The following is a 25096-nucleotide window of genomic DNA, read 5'->3' as shown; positions in this document are numbered from 1 at the left end:
TGTAATGGAACATGGTCTTACTCCAGTTCATTTTCGTTTGCACTTTTCCCTTCCAATGTGAACAATAACCCACCTCCACCTCCACAGCAAGTCTGAGCTGTGGTCATTGCCTCATACATATGTTGGAATTGATATAATTTGAAAATATTCTCTTAAAAATAAGGGCTTGATGCAAATTTGATTCCCACAAACCCTTTGGCATATCTTGGCAGAGTTTTAGGATCATGTCAAAATCTAATGCCAGTTCATTTTTCCTTGGTATTAGGTTTTGTCATGAAGTGTTCGCACAGTATTAGCATGCTGGGCTTCTTGCTTAATGCATGACCTGTCATATCTCTACCTGTCCATCTATCTATGCTTCTCTTTTTCGCTCTTTTGCATTTTATTATGTTATATTATTTTAGTTTATTATGTGTATGTGAGGGTTATAGCCACAGTGATTGACTTCTAAATTCTTAAACTTGAAATTTTTTGACCAAGATCTAGATTTTGAGGCCAAAAATAAAATAAGAATAACAATAAGGCAATAGAAAGCTGATATTGTCCCCATACTTACACTATGTAATAGAATTTTTAATTTTATTACAGTAATTTATTACAATAAATGCCTTCAAAGACAAATAAACTACATCATTCCCCATGCAGAAGACCAATTTCATGAAATGAAAAGCTAAAACATGATAAAAAGTGTCATGGTTTGGTTGGAGGTGTGAACTGGCTCTGACAGCCAGAACCTATCTTTCTGTGTTCACAGAAAGCAGAGCTAATTGGATCGGAAGCTACTTGAGAAGTTGCTGTTATTACCTAGTTCACCATGCTTTTCTCCCCAGGAGTACTGAACACTTCCTGCTAGGGTATCCAGCCAATTTTTGACCTGCCTTCTCAACTTGATTTATGGGGCAATTTCTCTGTTATCTTATATTAATAGTTCTGTTCAATGTTCACTATAGTATTATATTTGCTTATTCATGTTCAGTAAACATATTGCCCAAGAGATGTAAATTTGAGAAATTTTCCCTGGAAAATGTCTAGTTCAAGAAGCTAGATATTTCCAGATTTCTCTACCATTGGATTTTCAGAAGTTACTTAACCTTTAAAATATAAAGACTATTTCTCACCTGTACCAGATCAGATCCTCTCAATTTTTTTTTTAAGAAACAGAAGGTTACTGTAATTATATTCATCAAAGTGCCTAGAAATTCCATCATACAATCCTTTATTGCTTAGCTTATTAGTCTAATTATTAGCTGGTAGTCCCCAATTATTAAAAAGGAATGTATTCCTTAATAGTTTTACATCTCTTAAAGAAGTTTAGGATATTCATTCAGAATTGAAATATTTAGATATTCTTATACTTGCTTAAACTTCCCATTGAATTCACATAGACCATACAGACATTTTAATAGCCTCTAAAGAGAAGCTATGCCTTTTTGGTGTGTTTTATAGAGAACATAGAAAAATTTGTACTTTGGGGCTTTCCAACCCAAGGTTTTAAAGTGATTAGTAACTATTACAATGAAGAGCTTCACAAATTCTTTGTGGAATTATAATGAGATACTTCTTCATGCAGAACATATTTGACCTATGTGCTTTGCAAACTTCATTTTATAGCAAGTAGCATTTACTTTGTGAGCAAAAAAAAATGAGCTTGCTCAAGATCTGGCAACTAGCAAACTCTCTGGGAATAAAAATACCTGATTTCAAATCTTTTGGAACATAATAAAGGACAAATGAACAAAATATTCATCTGACTTTGTGATATAGATGGAAAGGTTATAACACGGTCATACCGAGAAGCTTATTGTTAATTCCAACTTTCAGCCTTTTATAATCTTTTTTTTTTTTTTCCTCTCAAAATTTCCAAGAATTTTTCCCTGGGCCTTGATTTGTCAAAATGGTGATATAGCTTCAGTTTTCTTCTGGGTCACCATTAAGGGCCCCAATAAGATCCCAGTTCTCAGGGATTGCCCTCCCTAATCTGACTTCCATGCCTATGCCTGGCTGTCCAACATTCTCCATCCTCAGCTAAGGTGGCCCCCACTCAGCCACCTCTCCTTTCTCCATCCTTATCCCTTTTCCCTCAACACAGAGACTGCTGTCATGTCCCCATTTCATTGCATTGAACTTTCGTCTCTCTCTTTTATTCAGATGTAGTAGTATGCTTCTTCCCATTGCACAAAGCCTTTGAGGTTTTCTAAAGGCAGATTCCCAAGACTATCACTTACCTAAATTTCACGCTCTGAGGTTTTTTTCATTAAGATCTTAAAATCTTGATCTTGGTGAAAATATTGAACTCCTTACCCTTGGGTTTTTCCTGAGGAGTAGCTCTTCTCACTGTAAACTCCCTCAGACTCCTCAGTGTTTCTCTGGCCACTCCTTACTGAGACAAGAGGGGCTAGCAGTGTTGTCTGGCACTGGCCAGCGGGGGTGGGTGGCAGCCCTTGCCTTCTGAAGGCTTCTGTCTCAGACTAACGGCGTCCGTAGCTTAAGCTGGTACTTGTGACTTTTTCACTTTTCTTCCTTCATTGCAGGCTCAGAACTGCCTCACTAAGCTATACAAGCTAGATAAGATGCAGTTCCGACAAACCATGAGGGACTATGTGAACAAGGACTCTCTCAATAATGTAGTGGACTTCTTGCATGCTTTGCTAGGATTTTGTATGGAGCCGGTCACTGACAGTAAGTAAAGCTACACCCGAGTCCTAGGAGAAATCGTTCTGAAGTGAAGCAGGTAGTGTTTCAGGGGCACACTTAATTTGTGGAGATAGAATTCAGAGGAGAAGATACATGTGTGTGCATACGGTGTGTGTCTGATGGAGCACAAACAAGAAAAACTTACACATCATCTTTGATGACACATTTTGGAAGCTTTCTGAGGACAACTGACCTCAGTGAATAAAAATTTGGTAAGGCTTGTGGCATCCTCACTTAGCCCTTCCATTTTTACACTACCACTCATGGGACTCCTCCTGCTCATATGACCTTCTGTTTTGTGGTCATATTCATTAGTTCAACAGCTATGAAATGAGAACCTATTATGTGCCTTGGCAATTTTTTCACAAAATAAAACAGGGAACAAAACATGATTACAGTAAATATAATAGTAACAGAATTTCAACATACACATATACACATACATATATAAATACATAATTTTTTAAAACTAGGCAAATGGATCCATAGATAGGCCCACAAACTACTTTATAACTTTATGGCTTAAAGAAAACTCCAGTATGGAGACCTAAGGGAGATCAGTGAATGCCAGTTGCATGCATAATAAACTGAACACCTCCAAGGACCATTTGAATGCAAATGCAGTAATGCAATGAAAGTGATGCATGAAGCCTGAGTTGAATAAAGTACACATTTTAATTAGAGTCTGAGAAGAATAACATCTTAGTATAAGCTTTTATTGCTCGTGTAATACATGTATGATAGTAGTTGATTAATTTAAAATGAAGATATATTTGATGGATTTAGAAGCAGTTTTCCTGGCTGTAACCTAGGCTTTATTGTCTGGTCATTACATTAAAAGAAAATACTGCTTCACTATAGAACCCCTGAAACAACCTATGTTATCAGAGTTGTTTTAAGCCAAGCACATTATAAATTTAAAACACAGTGAAGTGAGGATTATAGCTGAGAAGCTCTTGATTATAAACTTTTTTTCTCTTTCATAAGCTATTTGAAATAGAAACTATGAGCATAAGTAGAATATTTCTTTCACTAATGCAAAATCTAAAGGTAATCCCCATCAGTCGGCACAGGCAGTGAGGGGTAGGTAATAAAGTATGTTATTTTAAGATGAAATGGAAGGTGTGTGGAAGTAGATCACGATGGATCAGCCAGGGAGACACAGGTCCCCACCTGATCAATCTTGGAGCGGCACATTCCCTTCCCCACAGTCCACAGGTGGCTCAGAGGCCGTGAGGAATCCTCTGGCAAGGCCACAGAATACCTGTGTGCCCCTATCAAAGATCTATGGATATGTGAAAAACGGGCATAAAATGCCATGGAGGTTGATGGCTTCAGTTCACTGGCATTTCGCATGTGTATGAGTTAGAAGGAGGTGGCCCTTAGGGAGATTGTAGCTTTTCCCCTCTGTGTGCCCAAGAAGCTTCTGGGAGTGCTCTGCAGTTCTTGGAAGGGCTCAGTTTTTTTCCGGTGACTGCATGACTTCCCCTGCAGGGCTCCTCCCTGCTTCTTCCTTCTCCCTGCCCAGCTGGCCTGGTTCGTCCCACCCCCTTCCCTTTCTGACAGACTGAACAATTTTTATTGAGAAGCACACATTCCTCAGCACCAAACAGGTTGAATCAAATGGTGGCATTTAGTAGATCTTTTCTTTTTTCTTGTTCCAGTGATCACCTACTTAAAAACTACTCTAAGCCTAAAACTCTTTCTCAAAGGTAACAGTTGATTCCTTTTCCTTTGCTAAGATTTATCAATCAAAACATTCCACAAATGCATTGACTATGTCCTGGTAAGAACTCTGAAGGAGACCATGATTCATTTATTTCCAAGTCTGCACAGACGTTATTAAACCAGGGGTGTCTTTAATGCTCTGTTTCTGTATTTCATGTAGCCTTTCCCTAATTCCTGGGTACCAAGTACTTCCTTACTCCTTTCGATAATGGAACTTAATGGAAACATTGCTTATAATTTGTGCCCTTGCATTCCAGACAAGGCCGGGTTTGGAAATAACTTCACCACGGTGGACAACAAATCCACAGCCCAAAATGTGGAAGGTATTATCGTCAGTGCCATGTTTAAATCCCTCATCACACGCTGCGCTTCAACCACACATGAACTGCACAGCCCTGAGAATCTGGTGAGAAGCTCTCCTCTTCTTCCCACGGGAGTTCTCGGTCTCTGCTCTGAGAAAAGTTCTCATGGCAAGAAGAACAGTTGAAGTCTAAAAGTTCATACTTTAAAGTTGAAATATCTATTTTCCCCAGTGTCACCAGTAAGTCACAATGGAGCCTTAGCAATGCTTTTCTCCTCCTTGTTACTCAGCATCCTATCTGCAAGTTGACTTATCTTCCTCTTGCATCTCAAAGGTTATGTAGTGTTTGGTGAAATAGTTGCAAGGTATTTCGAGCCGTTCAGAAAGAAGGTGCTGGAGCACAGTCTGTTGGCTCATGAAATATTAAAGAATGTTATACCAAGAATGATTTGAAACCATATTTACTTTAAAAATTAATGCAAAGATGCTGCTGAAATTGGTTTTGTTTTCTTTCATTGAGCACTGTCATCTTTTAGCTACTCTTCTTAGAAGACTGTTGATTAAACCACTGAAGTCACAGGTAGCATGAGGGAGAACCAGGCTTTAAAGGTTGGTGCTTAGCTGCTACAAGGATATTGTGATTTTGGGTACAAAATATAGATTGAGGGCGACAAATCTGACATGAATAGATGAAGTCAGGTCTTTTGGGGAGGAAAAGGAGCATTTCTCTATCCTACCAATCTAGTAGATATTATGACTCCTATGCAGAAATCAGCCCATTTACACATACGGATACTATCTGCTAATCTACCGAAATCAAGGAAATATTTTAAGTTATTATAACTATTGAAACAATTGACTTAACTTGAGATAAACAGAATAAAACCCCAAACTAAAAACACAGGTGCCATATATGCATTCGATTTACTCATGGCAAGAAATACTTTAACAAATTGATTGTACGTGAGTGCTTATAAATCTTTGTTCACAAACTCATGTATAGAAAAAATACTATATTTCTTAATTTTTTAAAAAATCATCTTAAGTTTGACTTTGAACCCCTATCCCACCAGAATGGTCATTCTTGGGTTTCCTCACTTCGTGGTTTGGTATTAAGACCCTCACACCTTAGATAGCACCTAGAACCTGGGGAGGCTCCACAGGTCTTAATTATTCATCTATACCTATTATTTTACATAGTGCTTTCTGCAGCATGCTTAGGACTGTGTGCCCTCTGGTAAGTTTGGAATCCTTGCTCTTTGGGGTCTTACTCCATTGGTGGAGGAACCACCAGAGAGCACAGTGAAGGGCACAGTGACCCAAAGGGCACTCTCTCCATGTTTTCCTCAAAGGCCCTTCCTTCTGCTTTCCTAAAGATCATGGACATAATTGTCCCAGCGGTCTTAGGTTTTTGAAAACCAAATCTATCAAGGTAAGTGTTCTTTAGGCTTCTGTATTCTGCATTGCCATGAACATTTCTCTAAGGCAAATCTTCTTAGAGAGGAAAGAGAGGGAGGAAATGCTGGATGCAAAACTTAATTTCTCAAAAAAAATGTCCTGCATATATTTTAAATATTGATTAACCAATATATTTGTTTTAATAGTCCTGCACTACCTTGAGTTCACAGTCAAGTTCATGTTCAAATGGCCTACAGCACGCATATAATTTGCTAAATCTGTCCAGCAAAATGCATCATCCTTTGCATAATCAGGCTTTGTTAGATGTGTCTAGAAGACAACATATTTTGTCACAATCATGCAGAAAATTTGGAAAAGCTGAACAGGGGTTGAAATCTCCAGTCTAAACAAAATTCTACCTACCTTTTTTCGCAGGGATCTCTTCAGAAGTCACAATTAAGAGAAAAAAATTAAAGCTCGGGAGTCCAATGGTTAAAAGTGTTAATTAACATCTTTCTAATGATACAGCCAACTTTCTGATATGAAGCATGGTAACTATCCTTTTTCACACTAAGGATGACTGGCAAGGGCCTTGGTAATATTCTTCTATAGGAGCAGTGGAGAGGCCGTCCGTATACTATTGGTTTCGTCAGCAGTAAGCTGTCTTCCTTTTATGATTCCAGTGCTCACCTAAGCCTGAGGAATTACCATCCTCCTTTCTTTCTGTGAAACTATTTAATCACACAGCTATCTTTCTCTCTCCAAACTTCCTTCTTGCTTCCAAACAGGGGCTATATTGTGACATCCGTCAGCTGGTCCAGTTTATCAAAGAGGCTCATGGGAATGTCTTCAGGAGAGTAGCCCTCAGCGCTCTGCTTGACAGTGCCGAGAAGTTAGCACCAGGGAAAAAGGCAGAGGAGAATGAACAGGAATCTAAACCTGCAGGCAGTAAAAGGTTGGAAGCTTGGGCTCTCTGAATATTGGCATTTGCATTATGTCAGTAGAATATGATCTGTTGTGTTGTCTGTGTGGTTCCTGACATGATGTAACTTCGGTGCAGGAATGGTAAAACTATCTTGGGTAATTGGTATCACTGGCATAGTCCAGGAATAACTTTGGTGTCAACTAAATGGCTCCTCTGTATAAATCAGAGCTCAGTTGTTCCTAAACTTTCATATATTTGAACTTCACTTCATAACTATAAATTATGTGGTAAAATGTTATCTCTATGTTTGAGTCACTTCTATACATAATTTACATTTTTGTCCAAAAAGGAAAAGCAATTACTGATATCATAATATCATCCTGTTCAGTAAGTGTTATTCTAAATGTGGCAAAAGACAGATTGTTGAGCAGCACCATGTTGTTTTTCCTTCTAGTAAACATATTTTTATGCCTATTATATATTAACTTCCACTTACAGAGATTAAAAGAAACTACAATTAAAATCCTGCTTGTAGTTAATGACTGGGTTTGCAATAAGGGTGATGTTGTTAAGCAATAAGACAGCTAAGTCATGAGTTAAATGGTAGGTTATTAATTCCATACAACATAGACTCATGGTGACATAAGGTTTGCAGGCTATATAGGTTGTCTGTAACAGAATGTTTTGCTTTATGAGGTCTATAAAGTATTAAGAATTGGTGTCCTGCTCTGTTATAATTGGAGAATGCACAATTTGCATAGGTCAGAGGCTGGAAGCATTGTGGATAAAGGCCAAGTGTCCTCTGCACCTGAGGAATGTCGCAGTTTCATGTCTGGTCGCCCCTCACAGACTCCAGAGCAGTAAGTAGCATTGATCTTGTCTCCAATGCAGAGGGCTAAGCATTTCACACTGGAAGAAGTTCTATTTTCCAAACTGCTATTTGTTTTATTGTTGGTTTTTCATTTCCTTTGAACTTTGCCTTGCTTCTGCCCTTTACATTTCATTCCCAATGCCACTAATCTCTCCAGGCCCAAGTCACAACCAACCATCCTGTGTCTACAAGAAGCCTTCCTAACTACATTTTCCATCTCCGGTCTCTTCTCTACTTCTGCTTTTCATTCACACTCCTGCAAAAGAATCTTGAAAAATAGTATATATGTCAGGTGGGCTGGGGCTGTCATCCACTTTCTTGCTTAAAATCACTTATAAATATTTTTTTTAAATGTATGAATGGTGTCAACGTTCTTGATGAAGCTTTTCTAAAAAGAAATAATAGAAACTTCCCTAGTGCTGAGTTTTAGCTGAAACACAGACTGTATTCCATTGCACCTGCCTGCTCCCCTGAGATCCAGTCCAACATCCTCTGACATCTGTTAATCTCTACTTTGCACAATGGCAAAATCAAAAGCATCTTTAAATTAGTGTCCCTAGAAAATTTAGGGGTTACTGTAGACACTAAATATATAACATATTCTGTGCAAGCCTCATTTGTATTTATTCTCCTTTTGAGAATTATTAACCCACAAGTGAAATGATCAATATTTATTTATCATTTTAGGTACACTGTTCTGCTTCCCAAAAACCCAATTCAGTATTAAATGATTGTTCTTTCAGAAACTCTACAGGGTATTCAAGGTATAAGATTTTTATGTTATTTTTTTCTTCATAGTCAGGGAAATCAAAGCTGAGAAGCAAACAGCCATTAAACAGGGCCTTGGCAACCCATAGCAAGCAAACAAAACCTTCGAAGAACAAAAAGCCCACACAGTTCTTGTAGCACTTCGAAATCTTAGAGACTGACCTTAAATGGGCAGGGAAAGGGGAGGAGAAAGCAGATAAACTCCATGGGTCCAGGAACCATGTGTGGTTTGGCTTACTGTTATTACCCCAATACCAAAATGGGGCTTGGCCAATAGTAGGCACTTAATATATATTTTATGAATGAATGAGTGACTCAATCAATCAAAGAAAGAGTAAAATTGTCAGATTATAATTAAGCTTTTGTTTTCTTTAACTTTCTCAAAATTGAATTTTAGTTTTTCCTTTACGATAGCCTTTAGAGACTTGGTAAAAATCCAAACATAAGCTCTAAGGAAAACAAAATCAATGTGAAATACAAAGTTCTGTGGCTGGATAGCCACAAAACGAGTTAAAAGACTTTATACACAAAGTCTACCCAAAAAAAAGGAAAGAGAATTTTTTTCCCAAATAGCACCAGCAACTATTGAAGCTAATTTGATCAATTAAAATGACCTAACAGGCAAATTAGATTTTAAAAATAAAACCATCTACTATATCTTTATAGATGATTAAGTTTTCTAAATTCCAAAATATTCTCTTTGTTCACTGTGCTATTTAAACACCACCTAATTTTTCAGCATTTCGCACATGTCTATTCTTTCTCCTTCCATGAAGATACATGTTTTAATACGCCTCTACAAAAATATTTCCACTCGGAGGGATGTCATAAAATGTCAAGTATGGGATTTTCCCATGATCCAAGTGGGCCCAGGAGGTGTCATGTCAGATGTCCTCTGTTTAGCACTGGAGAAAGGTGGGTGGTCACTTTGGACAGTCGTAGTTCCTCCTCTACTTTCTCTTTCTCTTTCCATCCTCCCCCCTTCCTGCCCTGTCTCTTCTCCATCTCCCTTCTTAAATAGTCACATTACCTGACTGATACTAAAATGGTTTTGTGCACTCATTTCTCTGAAACTTATCATTGATACACACCATTGGACAAAGTTTATGCAACATTTTATTGAAAAAGATGATAAATTGTAGCTTCCCTGTATGTTTTCCCAGCCAGACCACATAGTCATACACTCATCATGTATCATGTATCCCCCAAAGGTGAGAAATGCTTCAGACCCTGTGCTCATTTGATCAAACGTAGCTGAGAGGTCAAATTCTGGAAAACTGATTTAAATTCATCCCATATTTAATAAAAAGAATGTCCTAGTTTAAAATAAGTCTGAATAAGTATTTAGTACTCTGATGAGATTTTGAGGGCTAAAATCTGGATCTCCATATAAATATCTCCAGAGAATGATTGTCATACATGGTACTGTCATATTTTAGGTCAATTCAGGATTCAGCCCCAAAGCTTGTAAGCGAATCATTACCTAAAACCCTATAAATAAATTTCATCACATGTTGCTAGAGCATTTTCTATAATCTTTCCTTTTCAAATTACTGAAGTAATATATGTTACTCAAGCTGACAAATGTGGAAAACACAGAAAAGTATAAAGGGAAAGTAGTTTAAGAATCAAAATACCACCAACTAGAGATAAGCTCCATAAAATCTTGGTATATTATGTTGGGTACATTTTTGAGCATGTGTACCTAGAAAGCACACTCAGGCATATGGTCACGTGTACTTTCGAAAAAAAATTAACCTAGTGTTACCCCATTTAAACCATTTGATCACTGCCTTTTAACTTTGCCACATATAATGAACATCTTCCGTATCAGTGGTCTTCTAAAATAAGGTTTTAATAACTACACAGGATGTCACTGTATGTGAATCCCACAATTTATTCAATTGTTTCCTGAGCGTTGAACACTTATATTGTTTCCACTTTTTTAATATTTAAGAATACGTCAGTAAGTATTTGACCTTCTTGTATAATATCTATATCTTAGTATGTTGTCCCATCATTTCTTTGAGATTGCTTCCTGGAAATTGAATTTCTCTGTTGAGGGTGTTGATACATGCCTTGGATAACATATTACCAAATTACCTTCTAAAAAGGTTGAATCATTCTATCCCACTACTGGAAGTATGGTAGTAACCATTGCCTTCTGTCCCCTACACCCTTAATCTTTGCCTATATGTGAGTGAAAAGAGAGATCTCATGTCAACTGACTTCTTTTTATTCCTAGTGAGATTAAACTCTCCATATTATTGGCCACTTGTCTTTTTCCTCTTGTGGAATGCCCTAGTCAAAAATCCCTTTGCAGGTGTTCATATTTGTCCTATTGAGTTGTACTTACATTTTACTTTTAGACCCTACTTAAGTTTCTTTGACTTACTTGCTATAAGGTGATGCATTCCCTGGGTATGATGATGGCATTTCATTTATTTATTCATTCTTTCATTCATTAAATATTTTTTGTGGGTTTACTTAGTGTCAAATATGATATTATACTGGGGTGGGGAATGAGGAGTGAGGAACAGTACTGTACAAGCCCCCGAGAGCTTTTAGGAATATTTTCTGACATTTTAAGTGCTTCTGCTACAGGTGAATACCCTCAATAATATTTAATCTTTTTTATTAAAGTTGAAAAAAATGACCACCTCAATTTGATAACTGAGCCAGGACTGTTTTCAAGAAGGGCTCAGAGGGTCAACCTTGGTGTCCCGCTTCCACTGTCACACCCACTCTTCCCACATCCCAATTCATCAAAGATCATTCTGCACGATTTGCCTAAATATCACTGGCAGGAGATTGAAAGAAATTTAGGAGAATTTCACACGTGCTGTAGGACACTTAACCCTGCCCTCTGCTTGCTTACAGTGACGAGCAAATGCAAGGAGGCAACTTGGGGCGGAAAGATTTCTGGCGCAAGATGTTCAAATCCCAGAGTGCGGCAAGTGACACCAGCAGCCAGTCTGAGCAGGACACTTCAGAATGCACCACTGCCCACTCAGGGACTACCTCTGATCGGCGTGCCCGCTCACGATCCCGCAGAATTTCCCTCCGGAAGAAGCTTAAACTCCCCATAGGTAAAAGTATGTCTGTATTTATTTATGGATTCTCTTTTTACCTACCATGTCCTCCGATCAACTCATAATCAAAACAGCAATGCATGGAAGGGTAAAGAAAGAGAAAGCCTTCAAGTCACAAGGCCTAGGCTGACTCTTTCATTCATTCATTCATTCATTCATTTCTTTTTACAGGTATTTCTCAAACCACTACTATGTGCCTCTCGTGCTAGGAATCAGGGACTGAATAGTGAGCAAAAACATGTAGTTCCCCCCAACTTTGCTGAACTTGCAATCTAGTAGAAACTACAATCATTAGGGCAGATAACCCTACAACTAAGTATAGTTGCAAACTATGAATTTTATGAAGGTAATAGACATAGTGCTATGAAAGCATGCAACAATGAGACTGACCTAAATGGGGGGGGAGGATGTAGGACTCAGGAAAGGTTTCTGGAGGTGGTGACATTAAGATGATACTTAGGAGAAGGAAGAGGAAAGCACTCCAGGTGGCAATATGTGCAAAGGTATTAGGATGGAGGAAATTGGAAGAACTGAAATGGAGGGAAGAGTGGCTGCATGACTATGGTAGAACAATAGGGGCCAGAGCATGTGAGGCCTTGCAGTTCAGGCTGGCTTCTCATCCTAGATCACTAGGTAGCTAAGGTGGGATATTGAACAGGAAAGTAAACTTTTTCTGAAAGACCACTGCATGGAAATCATACCGGAGGGAGCATGAGCAGATGAGGGAGACCAGATAGAAAGCTGCCTCATAGTCCAGCTATAAGTAAATAGAAGCTCGGACTGGGCCGTATCCATGTAAACAGAAGTGGACAGATTTGAGAGATATTTAGGAGGTAAGTCTTGAAAGTTGTCAGGGTTAACTAGATGGATTATGGTTTTGTTCACAAAGAGAATCAGATTCTAAGGTTAAGTAGGTGGATTATGGTTTTGTTCACAAAGAGGATCAGATTCTTTTTGTCCTGGTCATATTCGGTCATGTAATTTTATAGTCTAATGCTGAACATTTTGATTCCAAGCATGTACATTGAAAACAATTTGTTTTTGCTTCTATTTATATCAAGCCATGTAACTTTCATTGCTAGGAACATGTTGACTTTGTTGTTTAATCCATTTACTAGAAAGTGCTCTATCATTCTAATTATGTTTAATCTATGAAATAGGAAACTGGTTGAAACGATCCTCCCTCTCGGGCCTGGCAGATGGAGTGGAGGACCTCCTGGACATCAGCTCAGTGGACCGACTGTCTTTCATCAGGCAAAGCTCCAAGGTAAACAGGACATTACTTGTGTAAGGGAAGGTTGAGTCACTCATAGAAAAATGTCAGGGCTGGGAAATGCTGAACACCTGGAGGCGCCAATAAGGAGGAGTTGAAGAAACTCTTGAGTTTCTTAGATGAGCAATGGAAACTAAAATGTTGAAATAGTAGGCTATCATAGGAAGGATTAAAGAAAAAGTGTGGCAAAAAATTATATAATATAATGCAGATATAGAGATGTACATAGGCATTATTTTCCAGTTGTTTTTAACTTTTAATACATATGTGAAATTACTGACATCTTAAACCCTTATCCAAGGATCTAGTAATTCTATAGTGATTCCGTTTACATATTTATACCATTTATCCTCCTTCCACTACTTTTGACTTAATCTGAACCATTCTCCTTATTGAAAAGAATAAAGAAACTCAGAATAACTTTTTTCACTAAATGCTCCTTCATAACACTGTCAAGCATGGTAACAGCATAGGATTTGGTAAAGGTAATGATTCTCAGTGAAATACGTTTCCTACAAGAGTTCTTCCCTGTGGATGATTCATGGTCTGGTCACTTTATACCTAATTTTCAGCATATGATAAGAGTTAGTTTCTTTATGTGTGTACAAATTATTTGCTTCGACACTATTTTTTGAATCTCACTAAAACCAGTTTCCTTCTGTCTAGTCTGTTTTAAAACTAATATTTTAAAATTATAAAAATAATATAGCAAGATCATATTTATGTGTTTATAATTCCTTCCTCACCTTCTTTTTGCTAAAAAAAATTTGGTCAAGTATTTGTGTTTGTGTGGCCCATAGCTTCCTTGCCATGCTTAAAGTTTTGACAACTATTGACCTAATGACGAGATGAAGAACACATTTTAATTCTTAGAAAGAGAATTATGTTATTGTACTTTAATTATAGTACACTCTATAAATTACTTTATACTGATTCTTTCACAGAGAGTTAAAATATTCTATTGGGCTGTCTTGCACTTTGGCCTGATTCTCCATAGCGGTGTTATTCATAAAGGATGAATATGGCTTGCTGATCATGAATTTGAGTTTGGACTTTATCTTATTTTAACTCTAAGAATATCTCAATTATTTTTATAGTGCCTGATTATTTAGTTTTCAACCTATGACCTGGATCTTCCTTATATAATAGTGATGTCTTTTTTGGCACATGGGAATGAACTATACCGACTAACCAAATGTGAAAGCCAGAGAATGAAGTAAACTTCATGTTCTAAACAACTTATTTAACAACTTATTTTTCAAGTCAAGGATTAGTCTAACCACAAAAATTTGCTTTTGGATTTACTTGTCTGACTATTTTCCTTTTTGTTTCAGGTCAAATTCACCAGTGCTGTGAAGCTTTCTGAAGGTGGGCCAGGGAGTGGGATGGAAAATGGAAGAGACGAAGAGGAGAATTTCTTCAAGCGTCTTGGTAAATGTCATGCAGCCTAAGAATTCCATTCCGCTTTCATCACAGAACACAAATTTAATTAGATTAAGTGGTCTATTTTCTATTTCTGTTGACTTTTCGTTCATTTCTTTCCCATACACGTCTTTTACTACTATCTATAGCTTCTCTATTTGTTATCAGTGTGTTCAACAGACATTTATGGAAGTCTGGCTATGTTCCTCACTCCCTGGTGGGCAGTGGGTTTGCAAAGAATAAGACACAGCTTCTGCTGCTGTTCTATCCTTTATTAAAATCTAAGAGTTTTACACAACCTTCAGATATCCTTTATACACCCACCTATCTACTTACAGATTCTGCTCATTACATCCCTGACAGGTGGCCAGCCACCCTCTACACACTTCCACTGAGGGGGAGTTTTAACTTTACAAAGCAACCTGTTCCGCAGTTAGACAGCTTTAATTATTAGAAAATCTTTCCTTACATTCTGAAAATATATTTATTCTTAAATTTGATTTATTTGTCCTGGTTATGACGCTTATATCAGCGCGTGCACACACACACACACACACACACACACACACACTCTCTCTCTCTCTCTCTCTCTCTCTCTCTCTCTCTCTCTCACACACACACACATATGATGCTAGCTCCATATATATTCCACTTCCTGTTCTCTCTTTTAGTCTTACTGCTGCTGGTTAAGTATCTTTGGCTTCTTTGGTTTTCCTCACGTGTTTCTAGATCCATTACCATTCCGATTCCTTTTTACTATGTGTTTTACTTAGATGATGTGTGTTTTTGTATATTTTTTTTTTTTACAAAATGTGGAACTTCAGATGAAATGCAATATGCTACATTTGAAATTAATTAGTGTAATAGTGCAATTATTAAGCTCCAGGAATATAGCCAGTATATGAACACAATTGAAAATTACATTATTTATTTTCACATCACATGGTTTGTATTAACTTTTGCCAGCTCTTCTTCATATGAATAAATATGTATACATTGATGTAGCCATTATTACTTCTTCGTTTCATAAATAACTAAAGTTGTTTGTTTCATTAACTTATGGCATAGTTAAGTCACTTACCCAGGAAGGAAATTAAGAGACAGAACCCAAACCAAGTTGAATTCTCTATCTTTTATTTGCAATTGTGCTATAAAGATCCATCTGCAGAGACCTATACACTTCCCTGTTTTCTTGGAAGTTGTTCATATTATTACTGAACAGGACTAATACAAAGATATTCCAAGAACAATTCTAGTTGACTTTGATTGATTAACAATTTGTAGATACAGTTTTTCAGCCAACCATACATTTAATGTACAAGTGACAGCACTTTCCCATCTCATTACAAAAATATGATCAGACTTTATGAAAAAAATTCTCAGTGATATCTTTATAACTCTATCAAAAGGAAGAATGTGGCTCACTTCAACATGATGTATTCTTCATGAAGCTACAGTGGCTCCTATGATTACCTCTGTCTTTTTAAAATTTTCCTGACTATTTAATTATCTCTTTCAGAATTTGGCTAGGGCAGACATCAAGTTCATTAATTTGTGTTTTTAAGAATCTTCCTAGCAACCAGGGCCTTTGTTATTTTCAGTCCTTTCACACTCTTTTCACTTCTCATGATATTTCAGAGACAATATGTCTATTGTTCAGAATCGTCATTATCATAGATTTTTGTTGCATTTTCTGAGAATGAAGTGTGGACTAAAGTGTGTTCTCCACGTATGTGCCATGCTAGCTGGATGTTATTTGAGTGGTGCTGTAATCACATATCTAAGTTCTTTTTATGCACTGGAGTGTAGTTTTTTGGAACTGAGACTTAAATTCAGAGTGTAGGATCTCTCACATTTGGTGAATATTCCTTCTTAATGACCCTGTTCTGTTACTATGAATTAAATGTCTGTGTCCCCTCAAAATTCGTATATTGAAGCTCTAATCCCCAAAGTTATGATATTTGGAGGTGGAGACTTGAGGAGGTGATTTGGTTTAGATGAGGTCTTGAGGGTAGTGCCCATGATGGGATTTTAATGCTCTTGTAAAAAGAGGAAGAGATATAAGATGTCTCTGCATGTGCACATCAAGGAAAGGCCACATGAGGACATAACCAGGAAGAGAGCTGCACCAAGAACCCTACCATGCCGGCCCCCCGATCTCAGACTTCCAGCCTCCAGAATGTTTGTTGTTAAGTAACCCAGTCTGTGGTATTTTGTTATAACAGTCCTAACTGACTTGGGCACTGAACTTTCCCATTTGTAGATTTTTCCGTTTGGTAGAAAAGATGAAAGTATAATTGAGTTGCCTACTCTCCTTTTGATTCCCTTATAATTACTTCTTCAAGTAATAAGCCAATATTGTTACTTTTATTCTTGTTCCAAACATGTTATCATTAGCATTTCTCATAAACCTTAGTTCATTCTGGATTTTGTGTTTTACTGACCATTATTCCTACAGATTTTAGTCATTGTTTTATATACTCTTTACATTCCATTCACAAATAAAATGGAATATTAAAAAAGCCAGGCTCTAGGATAAGTTTGTGTCAGAAATGCCTGAAATACAGGCAGTCTCTTTCTGCATGTCTAGAAAACAAAACCATAATACTTGAGATTGATATCTGAAATATTTTATGTACCTGTGACTAGCAAGAAAATATAGCTTTATATATCACATTCTTTGCCTATGTTCTCTGGCTTGTTAAAAATTATAAAAGGTATTCTGTGAGATAATGCTTTTGGAATCTCTTGGAAAAGATAAGTATATCTGGCTATGCTAAATGAACCAAAACAACATCATCTGCTAATCTAAGTATACTGTATTTTGCAACAACTACTGCCTTTGATCATGTGCACATCTTTCTATCTCTGAGCCTAATTTTGTTCTTTCTTTCTTTTCTTCTTTCCTTTGCAATCTGTGTGTATAAATGATCCCTGTGCATCCATGATACCTGTGTTGTCCTTTCTTTCTCATTTAAATTATTTTTTGCATTTTTTATTTTTTTTAATTTTTATTTATTATGGATAATTACAAAATTGCTTTTTTTCTTTCTTTAAAGTCGTTAAGGAAAACAAACATCAAACATTCTTACCTTTAATTCAAATGTAGTACTTGAGTTAAAATAAAATGCCAATAGAATTTCTTTAAAATCTAAAAACTTATTCCACAAATGAAAAATATATCTAGTGAACATTTAATAGAATTAAAATGACATTCAGAGATCAGCTATCTTTTTCTTCTGTGTTTTCACATTGACTGAAATTATTTCGTTTTAGAAATCATGTTGTCTCTATTTGAAGGAAGATGTTTGATTAATTAAAGCAATGGTTTTCTTTTTTTAAACCAATCAACAAATTTTTGGATATCTTCTATGTGTTCAGCTCTACCATCAACTCAATGAGCAATGCTGCTTAAAGAAATATTAGATTTGGTCTATGTGAAATTTTGTACCCATAAATGTATACAATAACATTTTGTGTCTCTTTAAAACATCACCCACTCCTTTTGGAGAACTAGGATCTGCATCCCTGCCTCAGGCCAGCAGTCAGGAAGGGTAGGGGAATGTCTTTTGTTGTTTGTACCACAGGAGATGGCTAACGGGAATTATCTGGGTGGAGGTCACCCAGATCGCCTTAGCTGAAAATGGGATTAATCTGGGTGGAGATCAGGAGATTGCCTTAGCCAAAAATGGGATTGATCAGCACCTTTAAAAGCTGTGTTCTGCTCAAAAAGAGGACGTTGGTATTTTGAGACACATGTTGGCCAACCTCCTCATTTGCCGGCAAATTAATAAACTTCTCTTTCCTTCTCCTCAAAAAGAAAAAAAAAGATTTATCAACTAAAAATAATATTTAAAAAAGAAATACTAGATTTTGAAATGTCCCTTCTTGGATTTGATAGCTTACAAAAATAAATTCTATGTAAATTATACCTCAATAAACCTGAAAAAAATATTGAGCAAATGCAACTAAAATGTACTGAAGCTAAAAAAGTAATCATTATGTTCAAGAAAGCCAACGGGCGTTCTTACATCCTAGTACGTTTATATAAGAAATTGATAAAGAAGAGGATATTTGGCAGCCAAATTACTTTTTAACATTTCTTTTAGTATTACAATATGGAATGCCAGCAGGGTAAAATTTTATAATCAGTTTATCATTAAGGATACAGGGAAAAACGCCATACATATAATATATACAATGTTAAATTATGTCTTACATTAAATTTTCCTAACATAATCACTACCTTCAGCAAAATGTAAAAGTCTGACCTCCTTCCATGTAAACATTTGGGTGTTTTAGAGATGCAGTGTTGCAGTGTTGTAGTGGTGAGAGCACAGGCCCATGTCAGTAGGTCTGGGTAGGAATCCTGACTTTATAGCTTTCTATTGTACAACTTTAGACTGGGCTACTTAACCTGCCCTCTCTCTTATCTCTCTGTCTTTGTCTTGTCTCTCTCTCTCTCTCTTACATCCCACACACAAATACATTCTCTTTCTTAATCATCTTAAAAATCTATCTTATAGGGCTATTGCAAAAAATAAAGGAAATAAATTATAAAATAGTTCATACAGTATTGGCACATACTAAGTGCTCAAAAATAGGAGTAAAATTATATTGTTATCTATTGATGCTAAAAAATACAATGGAAATTTTCCATTATAGATAGCTTTTGTTTACAGCGTGATGCCTATGTTTTGTGCTTATAGGATTCTGCTGGTCTTCTCACCCCTAATAAATGTACATCATTCTGTGAAGCAAAGAATATAGGTTCTTGCTGACAGAGAGTGTTTTGATCACTTCTCTCCTCATTATTTTACTTACATTTCTTAACCGCATTATTTCTGAAGTTCTTTCAATCAAGATGGCGCTGCCTTTAGTAATATTGAATACATTTCTTTTGAAATTAGTCATCTTGTCAAATAAATATTAAAGAAAATGGTGAAATACATATCCTTAATGCTTCCCTTAATTAAATGACAACTGTTCTTAATAAATTGGATGAATAAGAATAACTTTATTGATCATCTATCCTGTCTTATGTATTACTTCTATTACAAATTTGAGACAGTTATCACCTAATGTGTTTTAAATCTTAATTATATTAACAAATAATAAAACAACTGGATTCACTACAAAGAAAACTAAAAAAAATCTTATTTGGGGTCTATCTCCAGTTTAAAGTTTGAGGGATTATTAAGTTGATATTTTTTTTAACAGATGAGAATCCTCTGATATACGTAACTATTAAAGGGATATATGCAAATGATTAATAAGGTGACATACAGCTATGGAAAATATCAAGAATATACCTACTCTAGTAGCTTTGTAATGCCCAGTGAGTAAATACAGTAGCATTTTGAAAGAGAGCTGGCTGAAAACAAGACTGTCCTGGAATTATTAGTTCCTTATCTGTAGCTTTTCTTCTTTGTATCATTTGAGATTCTGTCTTTTGAATTTTTTCCACCATTAAATTTTTCTTGTGATACTTCCTTTTGCATTTGATATAAAACATGCTTTACTAACTGAAAAAAAAAAGTATTGAAGATATTGAATTTGGAATTTCTGTATATGGAATATTTGCATCTGAAAAGGAAATATACTCATAAAGAATGAAATATAGGAAATTTTGATAATGATATTTTCATGATATTCTGAGCCATTTTTATGCATAAGAAAAATTTCAAACATAGACAAAAGTAAAGAGAATGGCTCAGTTGATCCCAAATATCCATTACCCATTTGCAATGATGATCAAATATTTGCCATATTTTCTTCATCTATCTTTTATGGTTTTTAAAATGTGTTTTAAAACAAATCCAAGACATCACATTTCATATCTACATACTTCAATATGATTCTGAGTCATTGTGAAAGTTGTAGACCAAGAATTGATAATTATTTTTATGCCATGCCTGGTAATAAAGTCTAAAGGAATCTGTGCCCCAGGCTTAAACTGCTTCCAAAAGTAGTGTTTCCTGATGGTAGGTACCTACTTTTTCCACTAGTAGATATGATGGCCAACATCCCTGTTTGTGACACACTGTCATGGTATACCCACGCCCATAACTGTAAACACCCCCTTTTATCTACCACCAATGCAAATTATTAGAAGGGTAACCTTAACTCTGGATTTGATCTTTAAAAGCAAATTTGCAAAAATTAGTGTTTATTAATAGGAACAAATAATTCACCATATATTTTGCAACCACCAGCGGTGACAGACTTGGGTGTAAGACACCTTAGTTGAGAGCTATGGACATAAGAGCCACCCTTGTGCTAAGACAGCAGGTGGGAAAGTGGGGAGTTGGGGGCAGAGGAAATCAGAGTATTCTTGACAGAAGAGGTGAGAAAGCCATTTCTAGAAATAAGATCTGTGACTTCTCAGAGAAGACCAAGAGTTAGTAACATCTCAAATGAACAATAATAGCACAAATTAAGCCAACCTCTAATTCAGTGATGCTCTTCCTAGAGGTATATTCTTGGATTTTGGAGGAACATTTCAGACTCATGAGAAGAGGCTTGGACCTGGTTTTAAAAACTATATTCAATATTATAACCATATATAAGACAAATGAGAAATATACCAGAAGCTTTAGAAAATCATGAGATATTTAGGTTTTTAAAAATGTGCCTGAGGATTTTTTTAAAAAGATGAAAAATCAATACTTTGTATAATTCTTCTTCAAGTGTGATCCTTATTTCTGCATCAAAATCATGTGGAGTGTTTGATAAAAATACACATAGCCCCAGACCTATGGAATCAAAATCTCTAGCAAAGGATTATTAATTTTCTGTATTTTAATAAGCTCCAGACTGATTAATCCATAGGCAGCTTAATTTCAGAAAAATAAGAGGGGAGGGATCAGTGGCTTCCAAACTTTGGGCCTCAGGGCCAGGTCAGGCTAGCTACATCAGTCAGCTGGGAGGCTTCACAAAATACAAATTGTTACACCTCACCTCAAGAAACTCTGAAGGACTGGATGAGATTCAGGAACTTCCCAAATAATTCTGATGCACAGCCAGGTCTGGAAATCCTGGAATTGAATGACTAACCTTTAAGGTACTTTACAATTCTAATAGTCAGCGACTCTTTGCATCGTCACTGAGAAAAGGTTTTTTATTTAACTGCAATGCTGTCCTTCATATCAATTTATTACAACAGATCTGAAATTGCACAGGGATTGCATCTTCCATAAAAACAGAAGTTAGTTGCTGATTCCAGGAATAATCATTTTAAATATACCAACAGCTCTTACTAATATTCAAGAGGAGACCTGGTAGTAAGATGATCAATCCTACATTTAAATGTAGGTAATACCCTACATTTTCATATGCCATGTATCACCAGATTCCCCAAAGTCAGAATGTGTTCAAATCAAGCATTAGGGAGGAGAGGAAGGAAGTGGAGTGAGGGAGAAAGTTTAGGCCAACAAATATATATACAGAGAGAGAGAGAGAAAGAGAGAGAGAGTAGGCCAACAATATAGGAAACACTGTTGTATCTTTGAAGCTCTTTTTAAATCTATGATCCATTACACTCTCTCTGTTTCATTCCTCCACCACGGCACCACCCCTACAGGTTGCCACAGTTTCGACGACCATCTTTCTCCCAACCAAGACAGTGGAAAAAGCAAAAACGTGGTGAATCTTGGAGCAATCCGACAAGGCATGAAACGCTTTCAATTTCTGTTAAACTGTTGTGAGCCGGGCACAATTCCTGATGCGTCCATTCTGGCAGCTGCCTTGGATCTAGTAAGTTGTTGGAAGAATTTGCCCACTCTGTCCCCCATCCCAATTCATACTGTTAATGAAGGTAAGCATGAATCCCTAATACTAACCCTAACTGCGGGGTTATTTATTTTTTCTCAGAATTAATGGTAAAGGGGAAAGAAAGGTAGTGAGGCAAGAAAAGAAAAAAAAGGGGAGGAAAATCTTATTTAATAAGTCTTGAGAAGTAGACTGTACACCACGTAATTAAAGGTATGTGAGGGTGCTGGAGTCAGACCGCCTGAGTCAGAATCACAATGACATTTATTAGCCGAACCTCTGTAAAATGAGAGTAAGAGCAATAATAATACTAGATCTACCTCCTAAGGCTGATGTGAGAATTAAATGTGATATTAGACATAAAGCCCTGTCACAGTGCCTGAAATATACTCAATAAAGTAGGCCACTATTATATTATTATTAGCTTTATGTTTGCCTTGTATTAGTCTTTTAAACTCTGAGTCTTGGTTTTATGACTTATTAATTGGAGGAAAAATACAAAGGAAGGATCAGTGAAAATAAATTGTATGGAAGCACTCTGAACATTGTATGGTATTGTACACATGAAAGGGATTAAAAAATATAAAGTGGGTCTTATTTAGAAAGTATTTTTGTCAGGTAAAATAGGCCCATGTGTGACTTTTGAACTCAGTCTCTCAATTCCCTTTATTTACCTTCTGGTTTGTAAACTCTTCACACATTGTGTAAACACGGTACAAAATACCAAGTACGCGTCAAGAAATGAACGTCTTTCATTTTCACTTTTAAGGAAGAAAAACTAAAATAGATTTTTATTGAAACAAAAACTGCTAAGGCTGCCTGTAAGTGATCCCTTTTCCAAATTTTATGACACATGAATAAGTGACCACTGGTCACTCATTTGACCTTTGAAAAATCATCCAAACCTTATGATGTAATTCATGAAATTTCTCTGTGATGTTTGCAGACTTTGCTGTCAGGATATTTAGTCACCAGCTAAATGTGGCTTCATTTAAGACTGAAATATAAATACCACTCATCACCCAAAATGATGAATTGCCATTATATAAGATTTTTTAGTCAGTTTCCCATTGTTTGGATATTGGCCTTTGCAGATTTTTTTTTAAATGACAGATTTGTTCAATGTGTATTGATGTATGCTACAGTGACTGTAAAAGGTAGAGAATCACAGGTCTCCAGGAGAGCTGGGGCCAGTGGCAATTAAAAGATCAAAGAACAGTAAGGTATCTGTCTAAAGCAAGAGAGCTTGACAAGGCAAGGAGCCATTTCCTTGTTTCCTAGGTGGGAGAGTGGAAACAATCCTGTCACTCCTTTGAGTCACACATGGTTCTTCTTAATCACAGCTCGATCTGTTCCCAAAGGAACAGATTAAAATAAATAAATGTAACATATTCATAAGAAAAGGATAAACAATTAAACATTTAAAAATTAATAAATATATGAACAGCCAGTTCACCAAAAATACTAGTAGTCAATAAAGTAGACCTCATCAACAAACCATGTATTAGATGCTTTGTTAGTCTACAATTAACAGAATAAAAAAAGAAGTACATATTAAAATATCCACAAATGCATTTTTTATATAACTATCAGATTTGCAATGATTAGAAACTGTTCATAAGGATATGAAATATCAGATGCATGGTGCCAGCCATGGTGTAAGCAACAGGGTTTGGTTAGGGAACAGAAGGAAGCCTTGAGCTAACAGGGTGACAGTGAGAGCAAAGATGGTGACTGGAGCACTCCTCTGCCCCTCCCTGAGTAGTAAGTGAGGTGACGGGGCGGGGCGGGGGGTAGGTGTAGTTCTGTACATCAAATGGCAAGAGTGGTAGAACTAAAAAGCCAGTAGTCTTTGTGGCTTATAAGATACTCACCATGTAATAATGAACTAAGTCGACAAATGTCTATTGAGGGCTTCCTATGTGCCAGGCATGGTGCTAGCTACTAATGATAACATAACAAAATCAACTGAAGAGCTTGACGAATTTTCACTTTTTCTAGTGAAGAGCGTATTTATATAGTGACCTGTTTTCCAGACTTCTTAGTACAGCATTCTAAGGTTGATAAATGATTAATATTTATTGTGTGCCTACTATGTTTCCAAAGGAAAACACTGAAGCTCAGAAAGACCAATTAATAGGCCAGGGCTACAAAGCTAGCAAAGGATAGAGCCAGTTTGGAACCTGGATCTGTCTTCAAAGCCCCTATATTTTGTATTCCACTGTGCTGACTCTCTTAGTAAAAAATTATATGAAACTACTTTAGAACTTACTTTAAAACATGCAAAAATAATAAGTTTTGTATTTTATACCCAATAACTTAGATGTGGTTAAGAAAGTGAAGGTGACAGAAGCTAGCTGAACAACTATTAAATACACAATGACAATTGCATATTGCCATCTTACAGATGGTTTAAGCTGAAGTGCTCCAAAGGTACTGTCATATCCATCTTTATCTCAGTCCTAACGTCATAGCTACTTTTGGAAATTTCTTAGACAACTGACTAATGAAATTAAGGTAAATAAATAAATAAATAAATCATCTTATTTCAATTTGTTTAAAAATGGAGCCAAAAATATAGGCACAGCTTACCATGCAAATTTGAAAATAACGGGATTATAGTAGAAAATAATAATTTTAATTATACTTGACAGTCTATAAAGTCAAGGAAGCACCTGATGAAAGTTGACAGACTGTCATTTGCTCACTGGAAAAGTCTAGGCCCACATTCTTTCAGAGATCCTGAAATCTCCACATAAATATGTCATCATGCCGTGTTAGGGATTCTAGCAAGCAGCTTTTTTCATTCACACGTTTTCTATATGAGAGAACAAAAGCCCCGAGAGCTGAGGTG

At 36.4% G+C, this 25096-nt stretch overlaps 1 protein-coding gene across 2 annotated transcripts in view; it reads left to right on the top strand.

Moving 5' to 3' along the window:
- Positions 1-25096, top strand: part of UNC80 (unc-80 homolog, NALCN channel complex subunit) — a 188401-nt gene that overhangs the window by 43080 nt on the left and 120225 nt on the right. Inside the window, exons 15-22 of one of the 2 annotated variants that reach the window (XM_045559184.1) lie at positions 2532-2679; positions 4680-4828; positions 6910-7076; positions 7808-7906; positions 11566-11780; positions 12938-13044; positions 14385-14481; positions 22055-22227. In XM_045559184.1, the coding sequence (XP_045415140.1) occupies positions 2532-2679; positions 4680-4828; positions 6910-7076; positions 7808-7906; positions 11566-11780; positions 12938-13044; positions 14385-14481; positions 22055-22227 (1155 nt within the window). The remainder of the gene's footprint in view (positions 1-2531; positions 2680-4679; positions 4829-6909; positions 7077-7807; positions 7907-11565; positions 11781-12937; positions 13045-14384; positions 14482-22054; positions 22228-25096) is intronic. The other variant, XM_045559183.1, reaches the window with a different exon arrangement.

Source organism: Lemur catta, chromosome 8, assembly GCF_020740605.2.
Source record: "Lemur catta isolate mLemCat1 chromosome 8, mLemCat1.pri, whole genome shotgun sequence".
Lineage (NCBI taxonomy): Eukaryota > Metazoa > Chordata > Mammalia > Primates > Lemuridae > Lemur > Lemur catta.
The sequence above is the reverse complement of the archived record's forward strand: the minus strand, read 5'-3'. Positions and strand labels throughout refer to the sequence as shown.